At 43.8% G+C, this 23,307-nt stretch overlaps 2 protein-coding genes across 2 annotated transcripts in view; both read left to right on the top strand.

The window, feature by feature from the left end:
- The window catches only part of LOC117368628 (vomeronasal type-2 receptor 26-like), a 30,763-nt gene extending 27,635 nt beyond the window's left edge, over positions 1–3,128 (top strand). Inside the window, exon 5 of the mRNA XM_033962357.1 lies at positions 2,233–3,128. Within this exon, the coding sequence (XP_033818248.1) occupies positions 2,233–3,128 (896 nt within the window). The remainder of the gene's footprint in view (positions 1–2,232) is intronic.
- A 12,112-nt stretch (positions 3,129–15,240) lies between these two features.
- Positions 15,241–23,307, top strand: part of LOC117368627 (vomeronasal type-2 receptor 26-like) — a 34,901-nt gene continuing 26,834 nt past the window's right edge. Inside the window, exons 1-2 of the mRNA XM_033962355.1 lie at positions 15,241–15,455; positions 16,524–16,815. Of these exons, the coding sequence (XP_033818246.1) occupies positions 15,241–15,455; positions 16,524–16,815 (507 nt within the window). The remainder of the gene's footprint in view (positions 15,456–16,523; positions 16,816–23,307) is intronic.

Genomic DNA, 23,307 nt, shown 5'->3' with positions numbered 1-23,307 from the left:
TGTCTGTCATAATTAGATTGTAAGCTCTATCAGGCAGGGACTGTCTCTTGCCTGTTTAATGTACAGTGCCGCATGCGTCTAGAACCACTATATAAATAATAAATTGCTGTTGTTGTTCTTGGATTTACAGTAATGCATAGGAAATACACATATATGGGGTTTACATCAGTTCAAAGGCAAGTGCTTGTGCTACTCAGGGTTTTACACAAAGGACTTCGAATAAGATTACCAAACATTGGTTCAATAAACCACAGACACATGGCCACAGACACATGGCCTGTTCCACTTTTGGCCCCGCCCTGTTCTGCTTCTAGCCCATCCCCATTCCACCCCAACCCCAGCCTCACAAAGCCTCCTCTCGTCTTCCCCGACAACCTCCGGCAATGTAGGGTGGGCCTGGAGCATACGTGGATGAGTGTGACATCATCTGCACATGCTCACAGGCCCTCCAGATGTGTCCGGAGCTCGTCAGGGTTTTCCAAAACCTAGACAAACTGCTAGGTTTTAGAAAGTCCATTTGGGCACCTGCACAGTCATCTAAAAAGAGGACATGTCAGGTTTTCCTAGAAATCTGGTAACCCTAACTTGGGGTGTATTACTCCTTAATCTCCCATGGCATATTTCCACTTACAAAATAAAAAAAAGGAAAAATTGCAACCTCACATGCATGTATAGATTGGTAAAATGACACTTCTAAATGTGGATGTTGTACCATTTACGAGAGGAAGATATATACTGGTAAATATATAAGAACAGCCATACAGGGTCAGATCAGTGGTCCGTCTAGCCCTGTTTCCATCAGTGGCCAATCCAGGTCAAAAGTACCTGGTAGGAACCCAAATAGTAGCAACTTTCCATCCAGAATCCCCAAAGAGCAGAATGATTCCAGAATCCCCAAATAGTAGCAACACTCTATGCGGAATCCCCAGAGTAGAAAGATTCCAGAATCCCTAGATAGTAGCAACATTCCATGTGAAATCCCCAAAGAGTAGAAAGATTCCAGAATCCCCAAATAATAGCAACATTCCATGTGGAATCCTCAAATAGTAGCAACATTCCATATGGAATCCCCACAGAGAAGAAAGATTCCAGAATTCCCAAATAGTAGCTACATTCCATGTGGAATCCCCAAATAGTAGCAACACTTCATGCCGAAGCCTCAAAGGGTAGAAAGATTCTGGAATCCCCAAATAGTAGCAACATTCCATAGGGAATCCCCAAAGTAGTAACAACACTATGTGGAATCCTCAAAGGGTAGAAGGATTCCAGAATCCCCAAATAGTTGCAACATTCCATAGGGAATCCCCCAAAGAGTAGAAAGATTCCAGAATCCCCAAATAGTCACAACATTCCATGCGGAATCCCCAAATAATAGCAACATTCCATGTGGAATCCTCAAATAGTAGCAACATTCCATATGGAATCCCCACAGAGAAGAAAGATTCCAGAATTCCCAAATAGTAGCTACATTCCATGTGGAATCCCCAAATAGTAGCAACACTTCATGCCGAAGCCTCAAAGGGTAGAAAGATTCTGGAATCCTCAAATAGTAGCAACATTCCATAGGGAATCCCCAAAGTAGTAACAACACTCTATGTGGAATCCTCAAAGGGTAGAAGGATTCCAGAATCCCCAAATAGTTGCAACATTCCATAGGGAATCCCCAAAGAGTAGAAAGATTTCAGAATCCCCTTATAGTAGCAACATTCCATGTAAAATCCCCAAAGAGTAGCAACACTCCATGCAGAATCCTCAAAGGGTAGAAAGATTCCGGAATCCCCAAATAGTAGCAACATTCCATGCTACCAATACAGGGCAAGCAATGGCTTCCCCAATGTCTGTCTCCTGCAGAGTTTTCTATAAAACCCTTATAGAGTTGAGCATGTCCTGATCTATCTGTCTCAGCTGTGATCTCAGTGGTCTATTTAAAATGGACCTTCCCATGTCTTAGTGGACCACTCTGTCTAATCGAAAAACATGAGCTGGATACTGCCAACAAAATTCTACCTCCCTGGTGTAAGAGATTTGGAGTCTGTTAAAACCAAACAAGCACTTCTAACAGATAATGCAGAATAAGATTTGTAGGAAACTCATTGTTACTTGTTTAATGTTTGTTACTGTCTGCTAAAAATTGATTTTGAAATATCCTTTAATATGAGGGAAAAGTGTTCATTTGCAATCCTGTAACTGATGTTATTTATGAGATAATGAGACAATATTTTTCATTCTCAGATATGGATAGCTGTACAACATGCCCAGAGGACCAATGGTCCAATTCCGACAGAGACACCTGCATCCCCAAAATTATAACCTTCCTATCCTATGAAGAGCCTTTGGGCATAGCTTTGACTCTTATCAGCATTGTCTTCTTTTTAATCACTGCTGTCATTCTGAGGATCTTTATTTATTACCGAGACACTCCCATAGTCAGAGCCAACAACCGGAACCTCAGCTATATTCTCCTTATGTCCCTCATGCTCTCCTTCCTCTGCACCTTGGTATTCATTGGACGTCCTGAAAAAGTGACTTGTCTTCTCCGACAGACTGTTTTTGCGATCATTTTTTCCATTTCTCTCTCATCCATACTAGCAAAAACTATCACTGTGGTCATAGCCTTCCAAGCCACCAAACCTGGAAGCAAGCTCCGGAAATGGATGGGTTCCAGGATCTCTAACTCTATAATTGTTTTCTGCTTCCTTATACAAACCCTCTTGTGTGTTGTCTGGTTGTCCACTGCTCCCCCATTCCCGTATTTTAATATGAGATCAGAAATTGGATTAATATTAATTGAATGTAATGAAGGGTCAATAGTTGCATTTTACTGTGTTCTGGGTTACCTGGGATTTCTGGCTGGTGTCAGCTTCATCGTAGCTTTTCTAGCAAGAAATCTACCTGACAGTTTCAATGAGGCCAAGTACATCACCTTCAGCATGCTGGTGTTCTGCAGCGTCTGGATCTCCTTCATCCCAACATATTTGAGCACCAAGGGCAAGTACATGGTGGCAGTGGAGATATTTACTATTCTGGCCTCTAGTGCTGGATTGCTGGGCTGTATCTTTATGCCCAAGTGCTACATTATTCTGCTGAAACCTGAGAAGAACAGCAGGAAATATCTAACAAAAAACTAGAATGATTAGTATTTGTACAAATGATGTATCATCTCAACATTTCCCTATTATTCAACACAGTTCCCTGGGACATTCAGTTCTATTCTCTGTTTCCTGTCTTTAGCTAGTTTGCAATTAACAACAGGGCACCGCCATGCATTCCAATACTCTATTTTCCTAAGGAGTCTCTCATAAGGGACTTTGACAAGTCATGAAATCACCATTTTCCTTCTAGGGGCTCTTTTTACTAAGGTGCGCTAGCGTTTTGCGCATGCTAACCATGCGCTAAATGAAAAATACTAACGCAAGCTCTATGGAGGTGTTAGCATTTAGCATATGCGGTATTGTAGCGTGCACGAAGTGTGCACTAAAACTGCTAGCGCACCTTATTAAAAGGAGCCCTAAGTGTTGCTCATGTCTACATTTTCAAAATGGCTGCCCCCAAAGCACATGGTGGCAAGTCTACAAGCACTCAAAACAACCTTATTCTAAATCTATTATATTTAACAAAAGGTTCTATTCATTTCTCAGCAATCTAGATAAGAAAGGGTCTTCATATCTATTATCATACAATAAAACATTCTAAAGAACTTTATAGATTTTATTAGCATGAATGTGTGAAACAAATTGAAAAAAATGCCTGGAAAACAAGGAAGTCTGGAAATGACCTTAAAATGATATCTAAAAAAAGTGAGAGAAAGGAACTTCAAATAATAAGTTATGAGAGAGGTTCTATCAAACCTATAAAATAATATTAATCGCACTAAGGGAAAATGAAGGAGAAAATTGGGTAAGATCATGGAAATTAAGTGGGGATTTAGGGAGTAGAAGCATGGTGACACAGGGTATTTGTCATAAAACTAGTTTAGGCATTGTAAGCTTGTGTAAAAAGCTACGTTTTTACCTCAGCTTTGAAAGTCTTAAAATAAAAGGTACTACGTGTGGTGATAAAACAAAGATACTTACCTGTAGCAGTTGTTGTCCACGGACAGCATGCATATATTCTCACATATGGGTGATGTCATCCATGGAGCCTGATGCTGACACTGCCAAGTGTACTGTCACTTTAAATTTCTGAGGTATTTCCCCCATCATGCATATGCAAGTGCATTCCTGCCTGACGTCAATGCATGGGATCATCAGTACAGTAAAAAAGATAAGAAGACAACTAGGGGAGGCGAGCAGGTTGTGAGAATTTACTGTACTAGTGCCCCGTCTATCTTTTTTCCTTTCCTTCTTTTTCTCTCTCTCCCTGCCCCGTCTATCTTATTTTCTTTCTTTCTCTTTCCCTGCCCTGTCTATTTTTCTTTCTTTCTTTTTTTCTCTCTCCCGCTGTCTTTCTTTCTGTCTGTCTCTCTCAGTGCCCAGACCCTCACTGAAGCCGCTTTCCAGCTGTGCCAGCTAAGAGATCCCTTGCCCTTTCCTCAATCTAGCTGTGGCCAGCTGCCCGCACACACCTGCCCAGCTACACAACAGGCAAACGCATCCTGTCTCCCTTCTGAACCCCGTTCGCTCACCCTTGGTGCTGGATTGCCGCCTGATGTTTAAATCCATTACATTAACGGGTGCTAGAACAGATGTTTGTCTATCTGTCTGTCTTTCTTTCTTTTTCTCTCTCCCTGCCCCATCTATCTTTTTTCTTTCTTTCTCTCTCTCTCTCTCCCTGCCCTGTCTATCTTTCTTTCTTTCTATTTCTCTCTCTCCCGCTGTCTGTCTTTCTTTCTCTCTCTCTCTCCCTGCCCAGACCCTCACTGAAGCCACCTTCCAGCTGTGCCAGCTAAGGGATCCCTTGCCCTTTCCTCAATCCAGCTATGGCTTCCACTTTCCAGTGGCTATCCCATGTCTCTCTTCTCACGAACCCAGGCCCCAACTCCTAATCAGGCATCTTTTTCCTTCCCCACCCAAATATCAGTAGCAGCGGCAGCAATCCTGACTCACCAACCCAAAGCAGCAGTGGCAGCGCTGTCAACAGACTGTTTGCGGCCATCCCTGACAGGGCCTTTCTTTTACCACATCCAAAGTGATGTGGCATAGGAAAGGCCCTGAAGGGCTTGCTGCGTACAGCCTGTTTACAGCGCTGCCACTGCTGCTTTGGGTAAGGAATGGGGGGTTGGCGGGTCAGGACTGCTGCCACTGCGTTGATCTTCCCTAGTCGGCGATTCCTCCCTGCTCGGCAGCTTCCCTGGGCCGCATTGGCCGAAAAAAATGTTTCTGGGGCCGCGCAAACGCTGCAGCAAGACCGAGGAGGGAGCCGGCAAGACGGTAAACACCCGGGGGCAGCAGAGGAAAACGCTGCATCGCCCTCAACCGGGGCTGCACAAAATACTTCACGGGGCCGCAGGTTGGACACCCTTGCTCTAGGGAATTGCCGCTGTGGTGTGTGCCACTTCAAACTCCGTGCCTCTGCATGCGCATAAAACTGCCGCACACAAAATGCCACAGGCTCCTTCTACTGCGCATGCGGGGCCATGGAGCTACATATCACAGAGGCAGGGATCACAGAGGTAGGAATGCGCATGCGCGCTTAGGGTTTTATTATTATTGATACCTGCTGTGCTCAGAGAACACCTGCTACAGGTAAGTATCTTTGCTTTCTCTAAGCATAAGCAGGCTTTATATTCTCACAAATTGGACTCCCTAGCTGCCAGGATCTTCAGGAGAGTTTAAATACTGAATAAATATGAGCCTGGTGTAATGAAAGAGGACTGGAGGGAAAGATGTCTCCAAGGAAGTGAATAGATTTTGCAGAACTGCTCACTCAAATCGACTGGCTCTTCTGGAATTCTGTTCCAAACATTAATGGGATATAAATGTATGTACTGAGCGCTGGGGGGCTGCTTTATAGATTTCTTCAATCGAAGCAGAGTAGAAGTGAGTAGCTGAGGCAGCCATAGCCAACACATTGTTAGATGACACACGGCCTTGAAGAGTCAGCTCAGCCTGAGAATACGTGAAGGAGACACAGTCTGCCAACCAAGTTTATTTATTAGGAATTATTATTAACTGCCTAAGGCAGTCCACAGCAAGTACAATTCACCATAAAACTTAGAGAGAAAGAGATAATGGTTACTATGCCTCTTTGCGGATGATACGAAAATCTGCAATAGAGTAGACACGCCAGATGGTGTGAATAACATGAAGAAAGACCTGGCGAAGCATTGAAGAATGGTCTGAAATTTGGCAGCTAAAATTTAATGTTAAGAAATGCAAGGTCATGCATTTGGGCTGCAAGAACCCGAGGGACTGGTACAGATTAGGGAGTGAAGAGCTTATGTGCACGACAGAAGAGCGGGACTTGGGTGTGATCGTACGTGATGGTTTTAAGGTGGCCAAACAGGTTGAAAAAGTGATGGCAAAAGCTAGAAGGATGCTAGGGTGCATAGGGAGAGGTATGGCTAGTAGGAAAAAGGTAAATAAGAAAAATAATTTGCTGCATTCGCATATGATCCACTCAAGGCAAATTAGTTGAGATGTCTATCACTAAGCGCCTGTTATACAAAGCCGTGCGGCAACAGCCCTGAAGTGGTTAAATCTCTCTCGGCTTCGGGGCAGTTACCGTGCAGCAGCTGCTAGCACGGCTTTGTAAAAAGGGCCCTAAATGAAGGAGAAAGTCTCAGAATACCACAAAAGGGGAATCATATAAGCTTTCACCCCTAATTTTAGTAGTTATGGTTCTCTTTCATTGACCAATCCTTCATTATCCTAACTACCCTTACGTTGTGTATTAAATAATTTATTTCCTTTATCAAAATGTTTTTTTAAACTTTGCAAAATCAAACTTCATATATGAAAAGTTTTTAAATAAGGAATTAATTTTAAAATTTTAAAATTTCTAAAAAGCTTTTTCACTTTTCTTTATTTGGAACCAACAATTAATCTATGGCGGGAAGACGACAACTAGTTAAATGTCGAAAAGTGCTAACTGCTAAGTCATAGTGCTAGACTTTTTCTAATTCCAAAGTCATATTACTAAACATTATTGCTGAGCACAATGCTATCATCAAATTATTGATTTTTCTAAAATGATGTTACTTATCTTGCCCTTCGCTTGTTAGCTTGCTAGCTTATATAGGCCCAGACTGCATACTATCAATACCTTGCCGCGGCATGATAACCTTCTCCGATCTGTTCGTGATCCCCTTCTTAATCATTCCTAGCATTCTGTTTGCCCTTTTTGCTGCCGCCACCACTTCTGTCTCCCCACTTCCATCATCTGCCTTTCTCCCCACTTCCATCATCTGCCCCTTCTCTCTCTTTCCCCCACTTCCTTCATCTGCCCTCTTCTCTCGCCCCTTCTCTCCACTTCCATCATCTGCCCCTTCTCTCTCTTCCCCCCCCCACTTCCATCATCTGCCCCCTTTTCTTTCCCCCTTCTCTCCACTTCCATCATCTGCCCCTTCTCTCTCTTTTCCCCATCCTTCCATCATCTGCCCCTTCTCTCTCTTTTCCCCATCCTTCCATCATCTGCCCCTTCTCTCTTTTTCCCCCCACTTCCATCATCTGCCCTCTTCTCTCTCCCCCTTCTCTCCATTTCCATCATCTGCCCGTTCTCTCTCTTCCCCCCTCCTTCCATCATCTTCCCTCTTCTCTCTCCCTACTTCCATTATCTGCACCTTCTCCCCACTTCCATCATCTGCCCCTTCTCTCTCTTTTCCCCCTTCCATCATCTGCCCTCTTTTCTCTCCCCTTCTCTCCACTTCCATCATCTGCCCCTTCTCTCTTTTTCCCCCCACTTCCATCATCTGCCCTCTTCTCTCTCCCCCTTCTTTCCACTTCCATCATCTGCCCTCTTCTCTCTCCCCACTTCCATCATCTGCCCCTTCTCCCCACTTCCATCATCTGCCCCTTCTCTCTCTTTCCCCTCACTCCATCATCTAACATAGTAACATAGTAGATGACGGCAGATAAAGACCTGAATGGTCCATCCAGTCTGCCCAACCTGATTCAATTTAAATTTTTTAATTTTTTCTTCTTAGCTATTTCTGGGCAAGAATCCAAAGCTTTACCCGGTACTGTGCTTGTTGGAAATGTTCCAACTGCTGAAATCTCTGTTAAGACTTACTCCAGCCCATCTACACCCTCCCAGCCATTGAAGCCCTCCCCAGCCCATCCTCCACCAAACGGCCATATACAGACACAGACCATGCAAGTCTGCCCAGTACTGGCCTTAGTTAAATACTTAATATTATTTTCTGATTCTAAATCCTCTGTGTTCATCCCACGCTTCCATCATCTGCCCTCTTCTCTCTCCCCACTTCCATCATCTGTCCCTTTCTCTCAATCTCTCCATCCACCACAGGCCCATATTTCTCCCTTCCTCACTTTTCCGATTTTGGCAACAAGATCAGCAAGACCCTCCCCTCCGTGACGGCACTCAGCAGCATTGGCGCTCCCCCCGTGACAGCACTCAAGTTCGGCCTCCTTTTCCCGGCATCAGCAGAACTTCAGATCGGCAACAGGTGCTTAGTCAAAAGTTTCCCTCTGACTGAACTGCCTGGGCAAAAACAGGAAGCTGAGTCAGGGGAAGCTTTTGACTGAGCATCTGTTGCTGATCTGAAGTTCTGCTGATGCTGGGAGAAGGAGGCCAAACTTGAGTGCTGTCGTGGGGAGAGCACCAATGCCGCTGAGTGCCATCGCGGAGGAGGGGTGCTGATGCCGCTGAGTGCCATCGCCAGGGGGAGGGTGCCAATGCCGCTGAGTGCCATCACCGTTGCAGCCCACGAATTTTCCGGACATGGCCGGCTGTGCACCCCCCCTAAGGCTGCACCCAGGGCGGACCGCCCCCCTTGGTACGCCACTACTGACTTGTAATGTTCCTCCATTGTATAAATAATGCCTTATGAAACAAGATGTATGTTGAATTCTAATAAACAATATTTTATTGGAAATATTTGTACAATTATCATTATTTCAGTATGCCTATGAGCAGGGTAGAACCAAGTCAAACCATTTTCTGGGAGTTCACCTTCCATTACTTCATCAGAGATGAGACCAACAAGTATTTAGAGCAAGTGAAAGGGACAAGGAAGAATGCCACCTTCATCGGGGTCAACGTGTGAAGGGAGGACTTTGGCAATGTAATGCCCAACACATGGAAAGGAGTTGTGGCAGACAAGACCTACCTGGAGAAGGCAATGAGCTATGCCTCAGGGCAAGCATTGTCTCAAGCATAAACCGCACCCTGGAATGATCTTGAAATTTGCTGTCCACATTACTGGCTTTGTTCTGGGCCTCACCGAGGAGCTCCTTCAAAGCCAAAGAGTCATCCTTCCTCAAGGAGAAGCCCACTTAGTCCATCTGATAACTTCTTTATTGAAGACAAAGCCATTATCAGGTGATAGAGTTTAGTGAGCTAGTTAAGAGCAGAGTGCACTTCCTGCAACAAGTTCTATATAAGCTATTAATGGAAACAGACCCAGAAGATCTAATTCAGATTTTTGGAAGGGTATCTGGCAATTCACAATTAGGTATGCTCCATGAAGGCTTGAAGCTTTTCATGACCCACTTTGTACTGAGTAATGTGCATGCAAACAGAAGTGCTGATGAAGCTAAGATGCTTACAGAGAGAATTGATGTGGCAGGGAAGGCATTACAAACAAAAGAATCAAGATTGAAACTCTAGATTTTCATTGAAGAACACTTTCTTTTTAAATGTAAATTTTAAAAAACCTATTGTACTACTTTCAACTACAGTAATGCTTGTAAAAAAGAGTATCTTTTCTGTGCTATTTAATAATGCATACAATTTTCTACCATTTGGATAGAAAATTTTGTATTACCATAATATGGTATAAAGATGCAATTGAATAGATGGTGCATTTCTAATAAAGCCATTGTAATTATTAAAGGGAATTTTTTTTAATATTCTGGTTACAGGACAGACAGATAAGTCAATTTCTCTCAGAAGCAATGTCTCCAAATGGGTCACTTTTGCATAGGATACGCAGTCCAATATCGTTGCTTGTGTGCTCTTTTGCAGAAGACTACACACTGTCAATGGCCTGTCTAGAAAATGGTAAATTGCATTTTAGGTGACTGCATATCCCTGGCTTTGGACGGGCCATGGGAGCGGGACTGGGGCGTAACAGGGTGGGGATGGGTGGACCTGGGGGGTGGGTCTAGGGGTCCAGATTTTACTAGAGTAAAATCTGGCAACTACTCTGACCATATCTCTTGGTACTTGAGGATCTTCTTTCTTTTCCTGCAGCTTATAGAGTTATCACTAAGGGCAAACACTGTGCTTATTAATGCCCATTTGGGGGTTTTCTCTTTAACCACTGTGTACAGTTTCTTTGCATCCAGCTTTTTACTGGTCTGAATGGGGATGACCCAGGTGATCATAACCTCTTCATTCTTGAGAATTCTCTTAGGGTTGTGGGTCCCCCAGTGCTTTTCCAGTCCAATGATGCCAAAGTTCCCAGCAGATGTGACATGTTATTTCATTGCATATCTTTACATTGAAAATTACTACCCTCAGCACCTTGCAGCCGTCTATGAATAGGGTAACTATTCCTAGCAGTTACATTTCTGTTTTTCCATTTTCTCACTCCTGTATTTGCTCCGGTAATCCACTGTCCTGGGTTGCAACTTTCCAATTTCTTATCCTTTGGTTTCAGTTCCCCTTTCCTTAAATGTGTCCAGTTTTGATTGATTTACATTTCCCACTCTGTTTCCATTAACCACCTGGGTTTTTTTTCCATGTTGGTGGGAGTGATATTGAAACTCTGCTCAGGTAGGGGATAAATGGTTCAGCCTTTATGCTAGACATTTGCCACAGGATGGCAGCACTGAGCATCTCTGCAGTACTGATTCCTGAAGCAATGGCGCCCTCCAGTGACCAGTGACTGGAATAACACCTGCAAACGACCAGTAGAGCAGAGGCAGAGCGAAACAGCAGATTTTGAACAGAAGTGAATGAGTGAATCCCTTTTTATTTGCCTTTTTAAATTTTTCTCCATTGGTTTGTTATTGAGATAAACTGCTTTGCTTTCCATAGTTGGGGAAGAGGCATTAAATGGTTTCAGCCTGTATGCTAGGCATATGCCACAGGAGGGCAGCACTGAGCATCTCTGCAGTTAAATATACTGATTCCTGAAGCAATGGCGCCCTCCAGTGACCAGTGACTGGAATAGCATTTGCAAACTACTAGTAGAGTGAAACAGGTCAGATTTTGAACAAAAGTGAATGAATCATGGGTGTCGGAACGGGGGGGCCAAAGGAGCCATGGCCTCCCCATAAATTGCCTGTCCTGTAGGTCAGGGGGTCAGGGGGTACATGGGCTGACCACTGCCCACAGCCACTGCTGCTCCCTGCCCACCGGCACCTTTTGCCGCCGTAACTGCTGGAAGGGAACGGCCAGGCGTGTGCAGTGAATGCATGCTGCCATCCCGCAAGCCTCTCCCCAGTGTCAATTCTAATGTCGGAGAGAAGGTCCCTGCATGCTACATGCGCCTGGTTCTTTCCTTCTTGGATTTGCTGCAGCAGTGGGTGGCGAGCGGCGGCAGACCATAAGGGGAGAGAAAGAATCTGCGGCAGGTAGGCCAGGCTTCGGCTTGGCAGGGAGGGAGAGAGGCAAACTGGCAGACTGGGGAGAAGGAAGAATCGGCGGTGGGTAGGCCAGTCTTCGGCTCAGGAGGTCCAGCACTCATGTCATCTCTCTTGCTTGCAACCTGAATCCCTTCCCTTCTATCTATCGTCTGGCATCTCTCTTCCTCTCTCTACAGTCTCGTCCTCTCTTCTTTTTCCCCCTTTCTAGCCTGGGTTTCTTTCTCATTCCTTTTCCCCTCTATTTGTGGGTATAACATCCATGTACCCTCCTATCCCCCCCCCCCACTCTACTTGCAATCCTAGATCTATGATCTATATCCCCTCCTCTTCCCCACATCACGAGCCTAGTATCTATGTTCCCTTCCCCCCAAAAAAATTGTGGTCTGGCTTCTCTTCGACTGACACCCTCCCTTGAAATCAGACATACCTGTAGGCCTCCCACAGCAGCAGCTGGCTTACAGAGGCAGCACTGTAAACTGGCAGCTTGTGGCCAGCCCACCATGGCCTTTCCTCTGCCACATCACTTCCTGTAGATGACTCGGCAGAGGGAAGGCCGTGGCAGGGCCGGCCACAAGCATTCACAGTGCTGCCTCTGCTGGCTGGCTGCTGCTGCTTCTTTGGAAGGTCCACAGGTATGTCTGATCTCACTGGTAAGGGGGGGGGGAGTTGGTCGGTTGGAAGGAGGGAAGGCCAGACTCATGCAGGGAAGATGGAGGGGATGGGGCAGAACAGAAGGTTTCTGCACAATTCTGTGCAGATGGGGAATTCTGTGCTGTGCAGTTAGTTGCACAGAATTCCACCAATAGTAACAAATATGGTAACCCTACCTTGATCCCTCTATCTAAAGTTACTTTCCCATAAAGTTTCTTGGACCCTCCTTCTTAACGTTTCCTATATAACTTGATCTTGGATAAATGTTTCTTTCATGTCCGATTATTGCAGTTCCTTTCCTTTATTCTCTGATATTGTATCTAATATGTAAACCATTTTATTCTGCTAGTTAGCTAACATGGTATATCACTGAAATAAATGAAATGAATAGGACACACTACTGTTGGTCTGGTTGTGTGCAAAATGTGGCTTCTTGGGAGTTCAGTTTTAGTTTGTAATTACTTATTCTATATTTCCCGAGGGTCTATCTACGTTCTACTCGCAGGTATTTTGCTAGCAATGAATGTCGACATCGGCGCATGCGTGGAGACCCTCCAGACGCAGCCCCGAGCTCGAGGAAGGAGACACGAGGTTCATGGGGGTGGGCAGTTCTGAGCACAATGGGGTGGGGCCAGGTGCCCTCTGTCATTTCAAAAAGGAAATATGATAACCCTACTACTAATCATTTCTAAAGTGTTACAAGATGTACACAGCACTGCACACATTATATGCAGGTACTTTGTCCCTAAAGGGCTCACAATCTATTGGGGGGGGGGATTGGGGGGTTATAACTGGAGCAATGGAAGGTTAAGTGACTTGCCCAAGGTCACAAGGAGCTACAGTGGAAATCAAACCCTGTTCCCAAGATCAAGGGCTCCTTTTACTAAGGGGTGCTAGCGTTTTTAGCGCACACAGCAGATTAGCGTGCACTAACCCCACGCTATGCGGCTAGAACTAACGCCAGCGCAATGCTGGCATTAGCGTCTAGCACGCACGTCATTGTAGCGCGCCCTATTCCACACGTTAATGCCCTAACGCAGCTTAGTAAAAGGAGCCTCAAATATTGTCGCCAAATCCTAAAAAACAATTTGTGTACTATACATCCAAAACAAATCACACAATTAAATTACGGTACCTAAATAGAACAAGAATTATATCAAAATTATAAGTTCATTTCTAAAAGCCAAAGAAAGTAGCTGCGACCAGTCCTGTGGTCCCCAGGTCAGATTTTGGGGCTAACCACAGTGAATATTCATGAGATAAATTTGCATATGACTGCCTTCATTGCATGCAAAACTATTATATAAATATTCATTGTGGATGTCCTGAAAGCCAGACCTGGAGTTGCCCACGCTCAACCCTTCCCCTTTCCAAGAATCCACAGCAGGAGTGGGCAAACACAGCCCTCAAGGACCACAACCCAGTCGGGCTTTCAAGATTTCCTTAATGAATATATGCATGAGCTTGATTTGCGCATCCTGCTTCCATTGTATACAAATAGATCTCATGCATATTCATTGTGGAAATCTTGAACATCACCCCACTGGGCTGTGACCCTGCACAGCAACTTCCACAGAAAGCAGGAAGACAAAGCCGAGGTGAGAGGGAAAACCAGGAACGGATTTCCTGGAGCCTGCCTGCTGCTGTTGTTCCCAAGCCTCACATTGAAATGGGTTTTTGTTTCCCATCATGAGCTCTTCCCTGTGACTCCTGCAAGGGGGGAGGGGGAGACTGGGAATTGGAACCATAGAAGTGATACCTGTTTTCTTCAACCAGCCCTGTGGGGTTGGTTGAGGGGGGAGAATAGAACAAGGGTCAGGCTGCTTTTCATCTCCACCACTGCCTCTACTGGGTACCTGGGTTCTCTCATTTTCCTTTCTCCCTCACCCTCTTCATCTTTCTTAATCAACTTCCACATCTCTTCTTGTGGAGTAACTACAGGTGGGTGGCCACACCCATTATTGTCTTAGGCCCATCCAAGATAAATCATCTTTCTCCCCTCTTATATCCAGCATTTACCTTACTTGTCAGTCTACAACCTAGCAACTCCCCCTCTCTCTCGACCTCCCCCTTCCTGGTGTACCTCATCGCCCTTGCAACAATGCGCATTCGCTGCCTCCACTGGCCCTGCTGACTTCCCTCTGCTGTGCCCTGCCTTTGCTAATGTCATTTCCTGTTTTCTGTATGGCAGGATGCAGCAGCCTGAGGGGCCAATGTAAGTAGCGGAAGCATGTAGCTGCTGCCGCCCAAGAGCTGAGGCACACCAGGAGGGAGGATTTCTGGGTCGTGGGCAGGAAAGGGTGGCAGCAAAAAGCCAGATCCAGGGGCACAAGGAAAGGAAACAAGATGCAGGATAAAGAGTGTTTTGCTGTGGTGGTAATTTGAGAAGGCCCACCCAAAATAACAGATCTGACCGGAATCTGAGATGCATCCACTCAAGAACGGTGCAGGGTGAATGGGCTGTTTCATCTTTTTCTTTATCATCATGTTATTACACTGTATTCTGAGCTAGCATTCCAATCATATTAATTTGGCTCTAGTTAATTAAGTCCCATAATCCATAAGATTATATTTAAAGGAAACAACCTATATTTTCATAGTAATTGCAGTTGTCAGGAGCAGATATTCCTTAAGGCTTGACCTCTGAGCAGTAAGGCACAGCAGAGACCACCTGGTACCCCCAGAGGTGTTGGAGCTCAGCTAGAAATAGATCGGTCACCTCACCATCAGCATCATAATTTCACTGTCTTTCTTCATTCTCCTTTGGGGCAAATGCAGAAGTCTACTTCCGTGCATTTTCTATTTCTCATTCAAATGCTCAGTCGGGTAGGATAGGACCACGAGAAACCATAAAGCATCTCCTGCCGTGTCCAAGGTTAACATTTAGAGGAGGAAGGATGAGCATTTCCACAGAAACTGTTTCTTAACGTTAAAGATGGAAGCTCAGCTAGTTCTGATGTTGATGCTCTCTGACATCCTATGGAAGACGGCCGAGTGTCAGTGCACACTTGAGATGTTCAAAACAGGTCAACCACATCGAGGATACCGTAGGGATGGAGACTTCATGATTGGGGGACTCATGACTACGCAAACCTTTCATCCACATCCTAGTATCCATCAATCCAACAAAGGTCACCACTACATAATAGTGTAAGTAGAACCATGGATGATCTATCTGCGATATACTTGCAGGTTTTATTTTGATTGATCACAGCATGAGTTACAGATGTAACTAACGTGTTATAAGGATCTTTGGATGCAAAAGTTTTCAAAGCTAAAACCACTTATATACTATGAGGTTAGAATGAGGGTAGTGTGGGTACAAAAGAGGTCTCTTCTTTTCCTTCCTACAATCATTCCCCTTTCTTCTCTTTTCTCATAAGAACATAAGACTAACCTTACTGGGTCAGACTAATGGTCCATCAAGCCTCATAGTGCACAATCCAGGTCACTAGTACCTGGCCAAAACCCAAAGAGTAGCAGCATTCCATGCTACCGATCCAGGGCAAGCAGAAGCTTCTCCCCATGTCTTAATAACAGACTAGGGGCTTTTCCTCCAGGAATTTGTCCAAACCTTTCTTAAAAACAGCTACGCTATCCACTCATACCACAACCTCTGGCAATGTGTTCCAGAGCTTAACTATTCTCCTATTGGTTTTAAAAGTATTTCCCTGCAATTTCATCGAGTGTCCCCCTAGTCTTTGTAATTTTTGACGGAGTGAAAAATGGATCCACTTGTACCCGTTCTACTCCACTCAGGATTTTGTAGAATTCAATCATAACTCCTTTGTTAAACTTTCCCCTTTTCTTATCCCCTCTTTTCATCTCTGCCATTTCCTCCTCCCCCACCCCTATGTATCTTTTCTTATTCCCTTGCAGTCTGGGTTGCATCTCCACATGCGTTGGATATGATTTTCTAGCTGTTCCAACAGCAGCCTGGTGTTATTTTCATTGGTGAGGTCAGGGAACATGAACTGGTATTACCAACCATGCCATCTCTCCCTGATACCACTCCCTCAATAAATCTCCGCTAGCTTTTGCATAGTTAGGGAGGTGCTAAGGTCCATTGATTAAGGCTGTGTGCATTTATCTGGCTGGCTGAAGAATAGAAGAAAATATAGGCAAAGGAGAGAGAGGGATAAAAAAAAGCATTTAATTTCTGTATCTTTTATTTTGATGTTAATGTTTTACATTATCTGTCATTTATTGTCCTTAAAGTCCTGCACTATTGAGCTATATCAACTTGCTGGCTTTTGTGTCTGCAGTGGAGGAGATTAACAACAGCTCGGAGCTCTTACCCAACCTCACACTGGGATTCCACGTATATGAACCTTACAACAATTTATTATTAATGTATAGAGCTGCTATGAGTATATTTACAGGAATGGACACCGGGGTCCCAAACTACAGCTGCAAAAGATCTGGTCTAATGGCTGCTGTCATTGAAGGTCTTCCATCTGAGCTATCGAGTGATTTTTCCAGGCTGTCCAGTATATACCACTACGCACAGGTCAGGGAGCATCTTTGATTTCACTCATAACCTCTTCTACAACCTTTCCTTAAAAAACATCAACCTTCAGCCAATTGAAACCAAGACCCCCTTATACAAAGCCGCACAGGCAAATGATCCGATACCCATTCAATTCCTATAGGAGTCAGAACATTTACTGTGCCATCCTGCACTATCGGGCTTTGTAAAAGGAAGCCTAAATTATTGACCACTCAGCTACAGCTGTGACAAAATGCAGAATTCAGTTGTGAGGTAGATACAAACACTTCTACAAAACTACATGAACGTAAAGAATTAATGGGGCAGATATTACACTTCGTTAGAGATTTCTATTCCACCATTACCTTGCGGTTCAAGGCAGATTACAAAAGAGTTATAGAAGAAAGGTTACAAAGTAATATCGCAGGTCATTTCTTGTGAAGGTAAAGAGTAGATCAGATAGTATCGGTGAGTTAGGGAGAAGATATTAAGTCATTAAAGCAGTGGGCTGGAAGCCAGTGTTCAAATCCTTCATAAGATGCCCTTGTGATATTACTTGTGACTCTCAGTAACTCACTTCATCCTCCAATATCACTCATGCAAATTTTAAGTCCAGTGTAACTATGATTTATGGTGTATTACTTTAACTCATGGTTTAATACTCGTATGTTAGAACTTTTTAATACATGTTTAATGAACTGATAGATGTTATGTCAGAGGTTACGATGGATCAAGTCAATTCTGCAAGTACTAAAGGACCATTTACAAAGCTGCGGTACATTTAACGCTGCACCATCACTTCCAAAGCTTTGTAAAAGGGGCCCTAAGTTTGTTAAAGTATGAGGCATATTCAATAATTTAACTACCTCAGTAGGAAAGAAAAAAGTTTTCAAAAAATGTTTGCTTTATTTTTCAAAATAGTCCCCTGATAGCTCCATACACTTTTCCTGCAATGACTTTAAGCCCTTTGAAAAGAATTCTTCTGTTTGACCTTCAACCCAGGATGTCACCGCTTCCTTGACAGCTTCAACACTTGAAATCCACTGTCCACAAAGAGATTTCTTCAAAACTCGCAACAGGAAATAATCCGAGGGAGCCAGGTTAAGACTGTAGGGTGGATGGTTCTTGGATGGCAGCCTATGATTGTCAGGACATGTGCACTGGCGCATTGTTGTGAAAAAGCAGCACACCTGCTTTGAGCTTTCCTTGTCTTTTCTTCTTGATTCACTTCCGCAAAGCGATCATTGTGTTGGTATAACTCTCTCCAGTTATGATTGTTTTGTGTGGCATGAACTCCAGAAGCAAAAGTCCTTCATCATCCCAGAAGACAGTTGCCATGACTTTGTCTGCAGATTTTTCTGTCTTGAACTTTTTTGGGGGTGGGGGGGGATGACTTGTGCTTCCATTGCATTAACTCCATTTTGGACACAGGATTTCTGTGATAGACCCAAGTCTCATCTCCAGTCACCAAATGATGACAAATATTCACTTGGTCTTCATGGAGCATCTTCAAGTTCTCCTGACAGCACTGGAGTCTCATGGCCTTCTGACATAGCGTCAGCATTCTTAGAACCCATCTTGCACTAACCATGGACATGCCCAACTTTTCATGAATTATTTTCCAAACTGTACCTGCCAAGATGCCCATTTTTTCAACTATTCACAAAACCTTAATTCTAATCTAATCTAATCAGGATTCTTAATCGCACTTATCCAGTACAGGTTCAAGGTAATTTACAAGCTAAGAGGCCCATGCAGCTTCATAGGGAAAAGGTTGCATCATGTCATTGAGTAAGGTTACGCTGTTACAATAGGGGAAAATCTTACAACACATTGTAAAGGTAGGTTATATTGTTGCAAGAGGGGAAGTAATTACATCACATTGAGGAAGATTGTTACATTGTCATTGAGAGAGGGCAGAGTCACTGAACTGAAAGGAATTTATCGAATAGGTATGTTGTCAGTCTTTTCCTAAAGGTGAGATAATTTTATTCTTATGGATGTTGGAAGGGTGTTCCAGGTTCTTGAAGCGATGTACGTGAAAAGAGTGTTGAATGTTCTTCTGCATTTCACTCCCTTGGATGAAGGGATGATCAGCTGATGGGTGTTGTTGATCCTGGTTGAGGCGAAGAGGGAGCTGGCGAACAAGTGGGTTATTTGCTCCGGTGAGTTGATGCTTAATGTATGGTGTTCAGTGCAGATATCATGAAAACCTGACTGGCAAGGGGGTACTCCAGGACCAAGTTGAGAAACACTTAAGTCGAGCAGAGTCTCAACCCACTTGCCTAGAGCATCTCATCTTTTGCACTGGAATATCTCCTTCTATTTCATTTTAGAAATGATAGAAAATACAATAAGCACTCATTGAAGAAAACTACAAAGTCCACAGCAAGGAAAAGAAAAAGAAACCCATTAGCTTACAAACCACCATCCCACCCCACACCCCTTACTAAGCCGCAATAGAGGTTTCTACTGACCCGGAGCACTAAATGTTCAGATGCTGCTCCGATGCGCATAGAATTCCTATGAGCATTGGAGCAGCATCTTAGCATTTAGCAGTCTGAGCTACGGTAGTAAAAAGAAAAGGGGGAACAGGGGGAAAAAATTACCAATGATTGAAACCAGTCAATTCTTGGCAAATTAACAAAGACCTGATGGTCCAACATTAGCTTCCACATCTACTGTAATATGACTCTTTCTACCTGATCTGGTTCAAAGAATACATATTTGGTATTTGACAATGTAATTAAGCATTTAGAGGGAAACTTGAGAAAGAAATTCGCACCCATCATTATTCTCTTTTTAATGTAGTTTTATTTGATTGACTTTAAGAAAAAGAAGCAACCAGAATAAGACATGGAAAACAATATTTTCTGGGGGACAGAAGAGAACAAGATGGCGTCGGAGCAAGTCACATAGGAAGAAGCTCCTGTTTTGCCAGCAGAATAACTGAAATGTTCTATCTGTTTTTTCTTGGTTACCTCTTTCTAAAGATGCCGAAGCATAAAGGAAAACAGAGAAGAGATCTTCCTTCGTCTTCTGCCACTTTACTAATGTGCCAAACAGCAATAACATCCTATAATGTGGCAGTTGGATCGGGTATTTCTGCTGATCAAGAGCGGGGGTCAACCTCGATCTTGGACAGCGATACTGAGCCCTGCTGGTCTGGGAGTTCCCCCACGTCCCGGGAGGATGTCTGGGATGCCAACGACGCTACAGGAAGAGACAGGGATGTTTACTCTGTCAGCGCCACTTGACTCACCCCTGACTCCAAAGGAAGTTTCATTTTCACAGGGATTTTGACATCAAGAGCTAGCAAGTGGGGGACATGATTCACAGAGAGCTAATCGAGCTGAAATGAATCCTCAAGAACAATTGGAGGGAGTCTCCCCAAATGTATTGCCTTCTACTCTCCTTAGCCCAGTGAAGAAACCCATGATGATAGATATGGAGGCAATCTGGGGAGATATTTAGAGTCTTCATAAGAACATAAGAATTACCGCAGCTGGGTTAGACCAATGTTCCATTGTGCCCAGCAGTCTGCTCACACAGCGGCCCCCAGGTCAAAGACCAGTGCTCTAAATGAGTCCAGCCTCACCTGCGTATGTTCCAGTTTAGCAGGAACTTGTCCAGCTTTGTCTTGAATCCCTGGAGGGTGTTTTCCCATATAACAGACTCCAGAAGAGTATTGCAGTTTTCTACCACTCTCTGGATGAAGAAGAACTTCCTTACGTTTATATGGAATCTATCCCCTTTCAACTTTAGAGAATGCCCTCTCATTCTCCTTACATTGGAGAGGGTGAACAATCTGCCTTTATCTTCTAAGTCTATTCCCTTCAGCATTTTGAATATTTCGATCGTGTTCCCTCTCAGTCTCCTCTTTTCAAGGGAGAAGAGGCCCAGTTTCTCCAGTCTCTCACTGTAAGGCAACTCCTCCAGGCTCTTAACCATTTTAGTCGCTCTTCTTTGGACCCTTTCGAGTAGTACCATGTCCTTCATCATGTATGGCGACCAGTGCTGGACGCAGTACTCCAGGTGGGGTGCACCATGGCCTGGTACAGCAGCATTATAACTTTCTCCGATCTGTTCGTGATCCCCTTCTTTATCATTCCTAGCATTCTGTTTGCTCTTTTTGCTGCTGCCATGCATTGCACAGACTGCTTTATCGACTTGTCAATCAGAACTCCCAAGTCTCTTTCCTGGGAGGTCTCTCCAAGTACCATCCCTGGACATCCTGTATTCGTGCATGAGATTTTTGTTACCGATATGCATCACTTTACACTTATCCACTTTGAACCTCATTTGCCATGTTGATGTCCATTCCTCAAGCCTGATTATGTCACGTTGCAGATCTTCGCAATCCCCCTGTGTCTTCACTACTCTGAATAACTTTGTATCGTCCGCAAATTTAATCACTTCACTTGTCGTACTAATGTCTAGATCATTTATAAAGATGTTGAAGAGCACGGGTCCAAGCACCAAGCCCTGCAGCACCCCACTGGTGACGCTTTTCCAGTCCGAGTATTGTCCATTACCCCCACTCTCTGTTTCCTATGCTCCAGCCAGTTTTTAAAACACATGAGTATTTCACCCTCGATTCCATGACTTGCAATTTTTCCGAAGTAGTCATTCATGTGGAACCTTGTCGAACGCCTTCTGAAAATCCAGATATACAATGTCAACTAGTTCACCCTTGTCTATCTGCCTGTTTACTCCCTTGAAGAAGTGCTGCAAGTTCATCAAACAAGATCTGTCTTTGCTGAAACCATGCTGGCTGGTCCTCATCAGACCGTGTCCATCAAGGTGATCAATGATGCAGTCCTTTATCAGCGACTCTACAATCTTTCCCCGTACCGAGGTCAGACTCACCGGTCTGTAGTTTCCTGGATACATCTGGTGAAAGTGCAGGCGAAAATGTAAAAAAGGGAGAGAAAATTTTTTTCAGATATATTAGTGAAAGGAGGAAGATGAAAAATGGAATTGCTACACTAAAAGATGCTGGGAACTGATATGTGGAGAGTAATGAGAAAAAAGCAAACTTGCTAAACAAATACTTCTGTTCTGTGTTCACAGAAGATAATCCTGGAGAAGGACCATGATTGTCTGGCAAAGTTAGATGAGAAAATGGAGTAGATTCTGCACCGTTCACGGAGGAAAGTGTTTATGAACAACTTCAAAAACTGAAGGTGGACAAAGCGATGGGATCAGACAGGATCCATCCCAGGATACTGAGGGAGCTCAGAGAGGTTCTGGTGGGTCCTAAAAAAGACTTGTTCAACACATTTCTGGAGACAGGAGTGGTTCCTGGGGATTGAAGAACATAAGAATAGCCTTAATGGGTCAGACTAATGGTCCATCAAGCCCAGTAGCCCATTCTCATGGTGGACAATCCAGGTCACTAGTACCTGGCCAAAACCCAAGGAGTAGCAATATTCCATGCTACCGATCTAGGACAAGCTTCCCCCCATGTCTTTCTCACTAACAGACTACGGACTTTTCCTCCAGGAAATTGTCCAAACCTTTCTTAAAACCAGCTATTGATGTGGTCCCTATTCACAAAAGTGGTCACAGAGATGAAGAAGGAAACTACAGGCTGGTGAGCCTCACTTTGGTTGTTGGAAAAATAATGGAAATGTTGCTGAGAGAAAGAAAGCAAAAATTAATCAAGCAAAAATGGAATACTTTTCAAAACTAATTGATAAAGCAAGAAACCCCTCCGCTCTTTATTCCATCCTAAAAGCAATAAATCCTAATACCAAACGGCAGGATCATACAAATAGCAACCTGCCAACCGCCCAAGAACTTGCAAACTATTTTATAGACAAAATCAACTCCATCAGGAAAAATCTCCTTTTACAACCAAATCCAAATCCTGCTTCTGAGCAAATCAATTCATTTTCACTGTCTTCAAAATGTTCTCAATTCAACCTTCCCTGTCTAGGGGAGATAGAATCCCTTATTAAGTCTATTAATATCAAGGGCTCTCAAACAGGAACTATTCCACCTTTCATTCTTAAACAATATTTCTCTATCTTTGGTCCATTCATTCTTGCACTAATTACTAAAAGCCTTCAATACAGTTCTATGCCCATAACCTAGAAGAAATCCATTATTCATCCCATCATTAAAGATCATAACATTAGCCCCAAGGTTAATTCAAACTATAGACCAATCGCCAATCTCCCCTTCCTAGCGAAGCTAACTGAGAAGGTGGTCTTTAATCAACTATCTGAATTTATTGAAAAAAACTAATATTTTGCACCCAAATCAAACTGGCTTTAGGCAGCATTATTCTACTGAACATTCTCTAATAGGCATGTCTACTTCAATACTTTACTTTTTAGATCATCATAAATCTGTTCTTCTTATTTCTCTTGACCTCTCATCAGCTTTCGATACAATTGACCACAGCCTTCTTTTAGAAAGACTACAGTCCATTGGTATCACTGATCAGGTTCTCTCTTGGTTTAGATCCTACTTTACCAATCGTTCATCAACCATAGCCTTTAATAA

Source organism: Geotrypetes seraphini, chromosome 10, assembly GCF_902459505.1.
Source record: "Geotrypetes seraphini chromosome 10, aGeoSer1.1, whole genome shotgun sequence".
Taxonomy (NCBI): Eukaryota; Metazoa; Chordata; class Amphibia; order Gymnophiona; family Dermophiidae; genus Geotrypetes; species Geotrypetes seraphini.
This window is presented reverse-complemented; position numbering and strand designations above follow the sequence as displayed.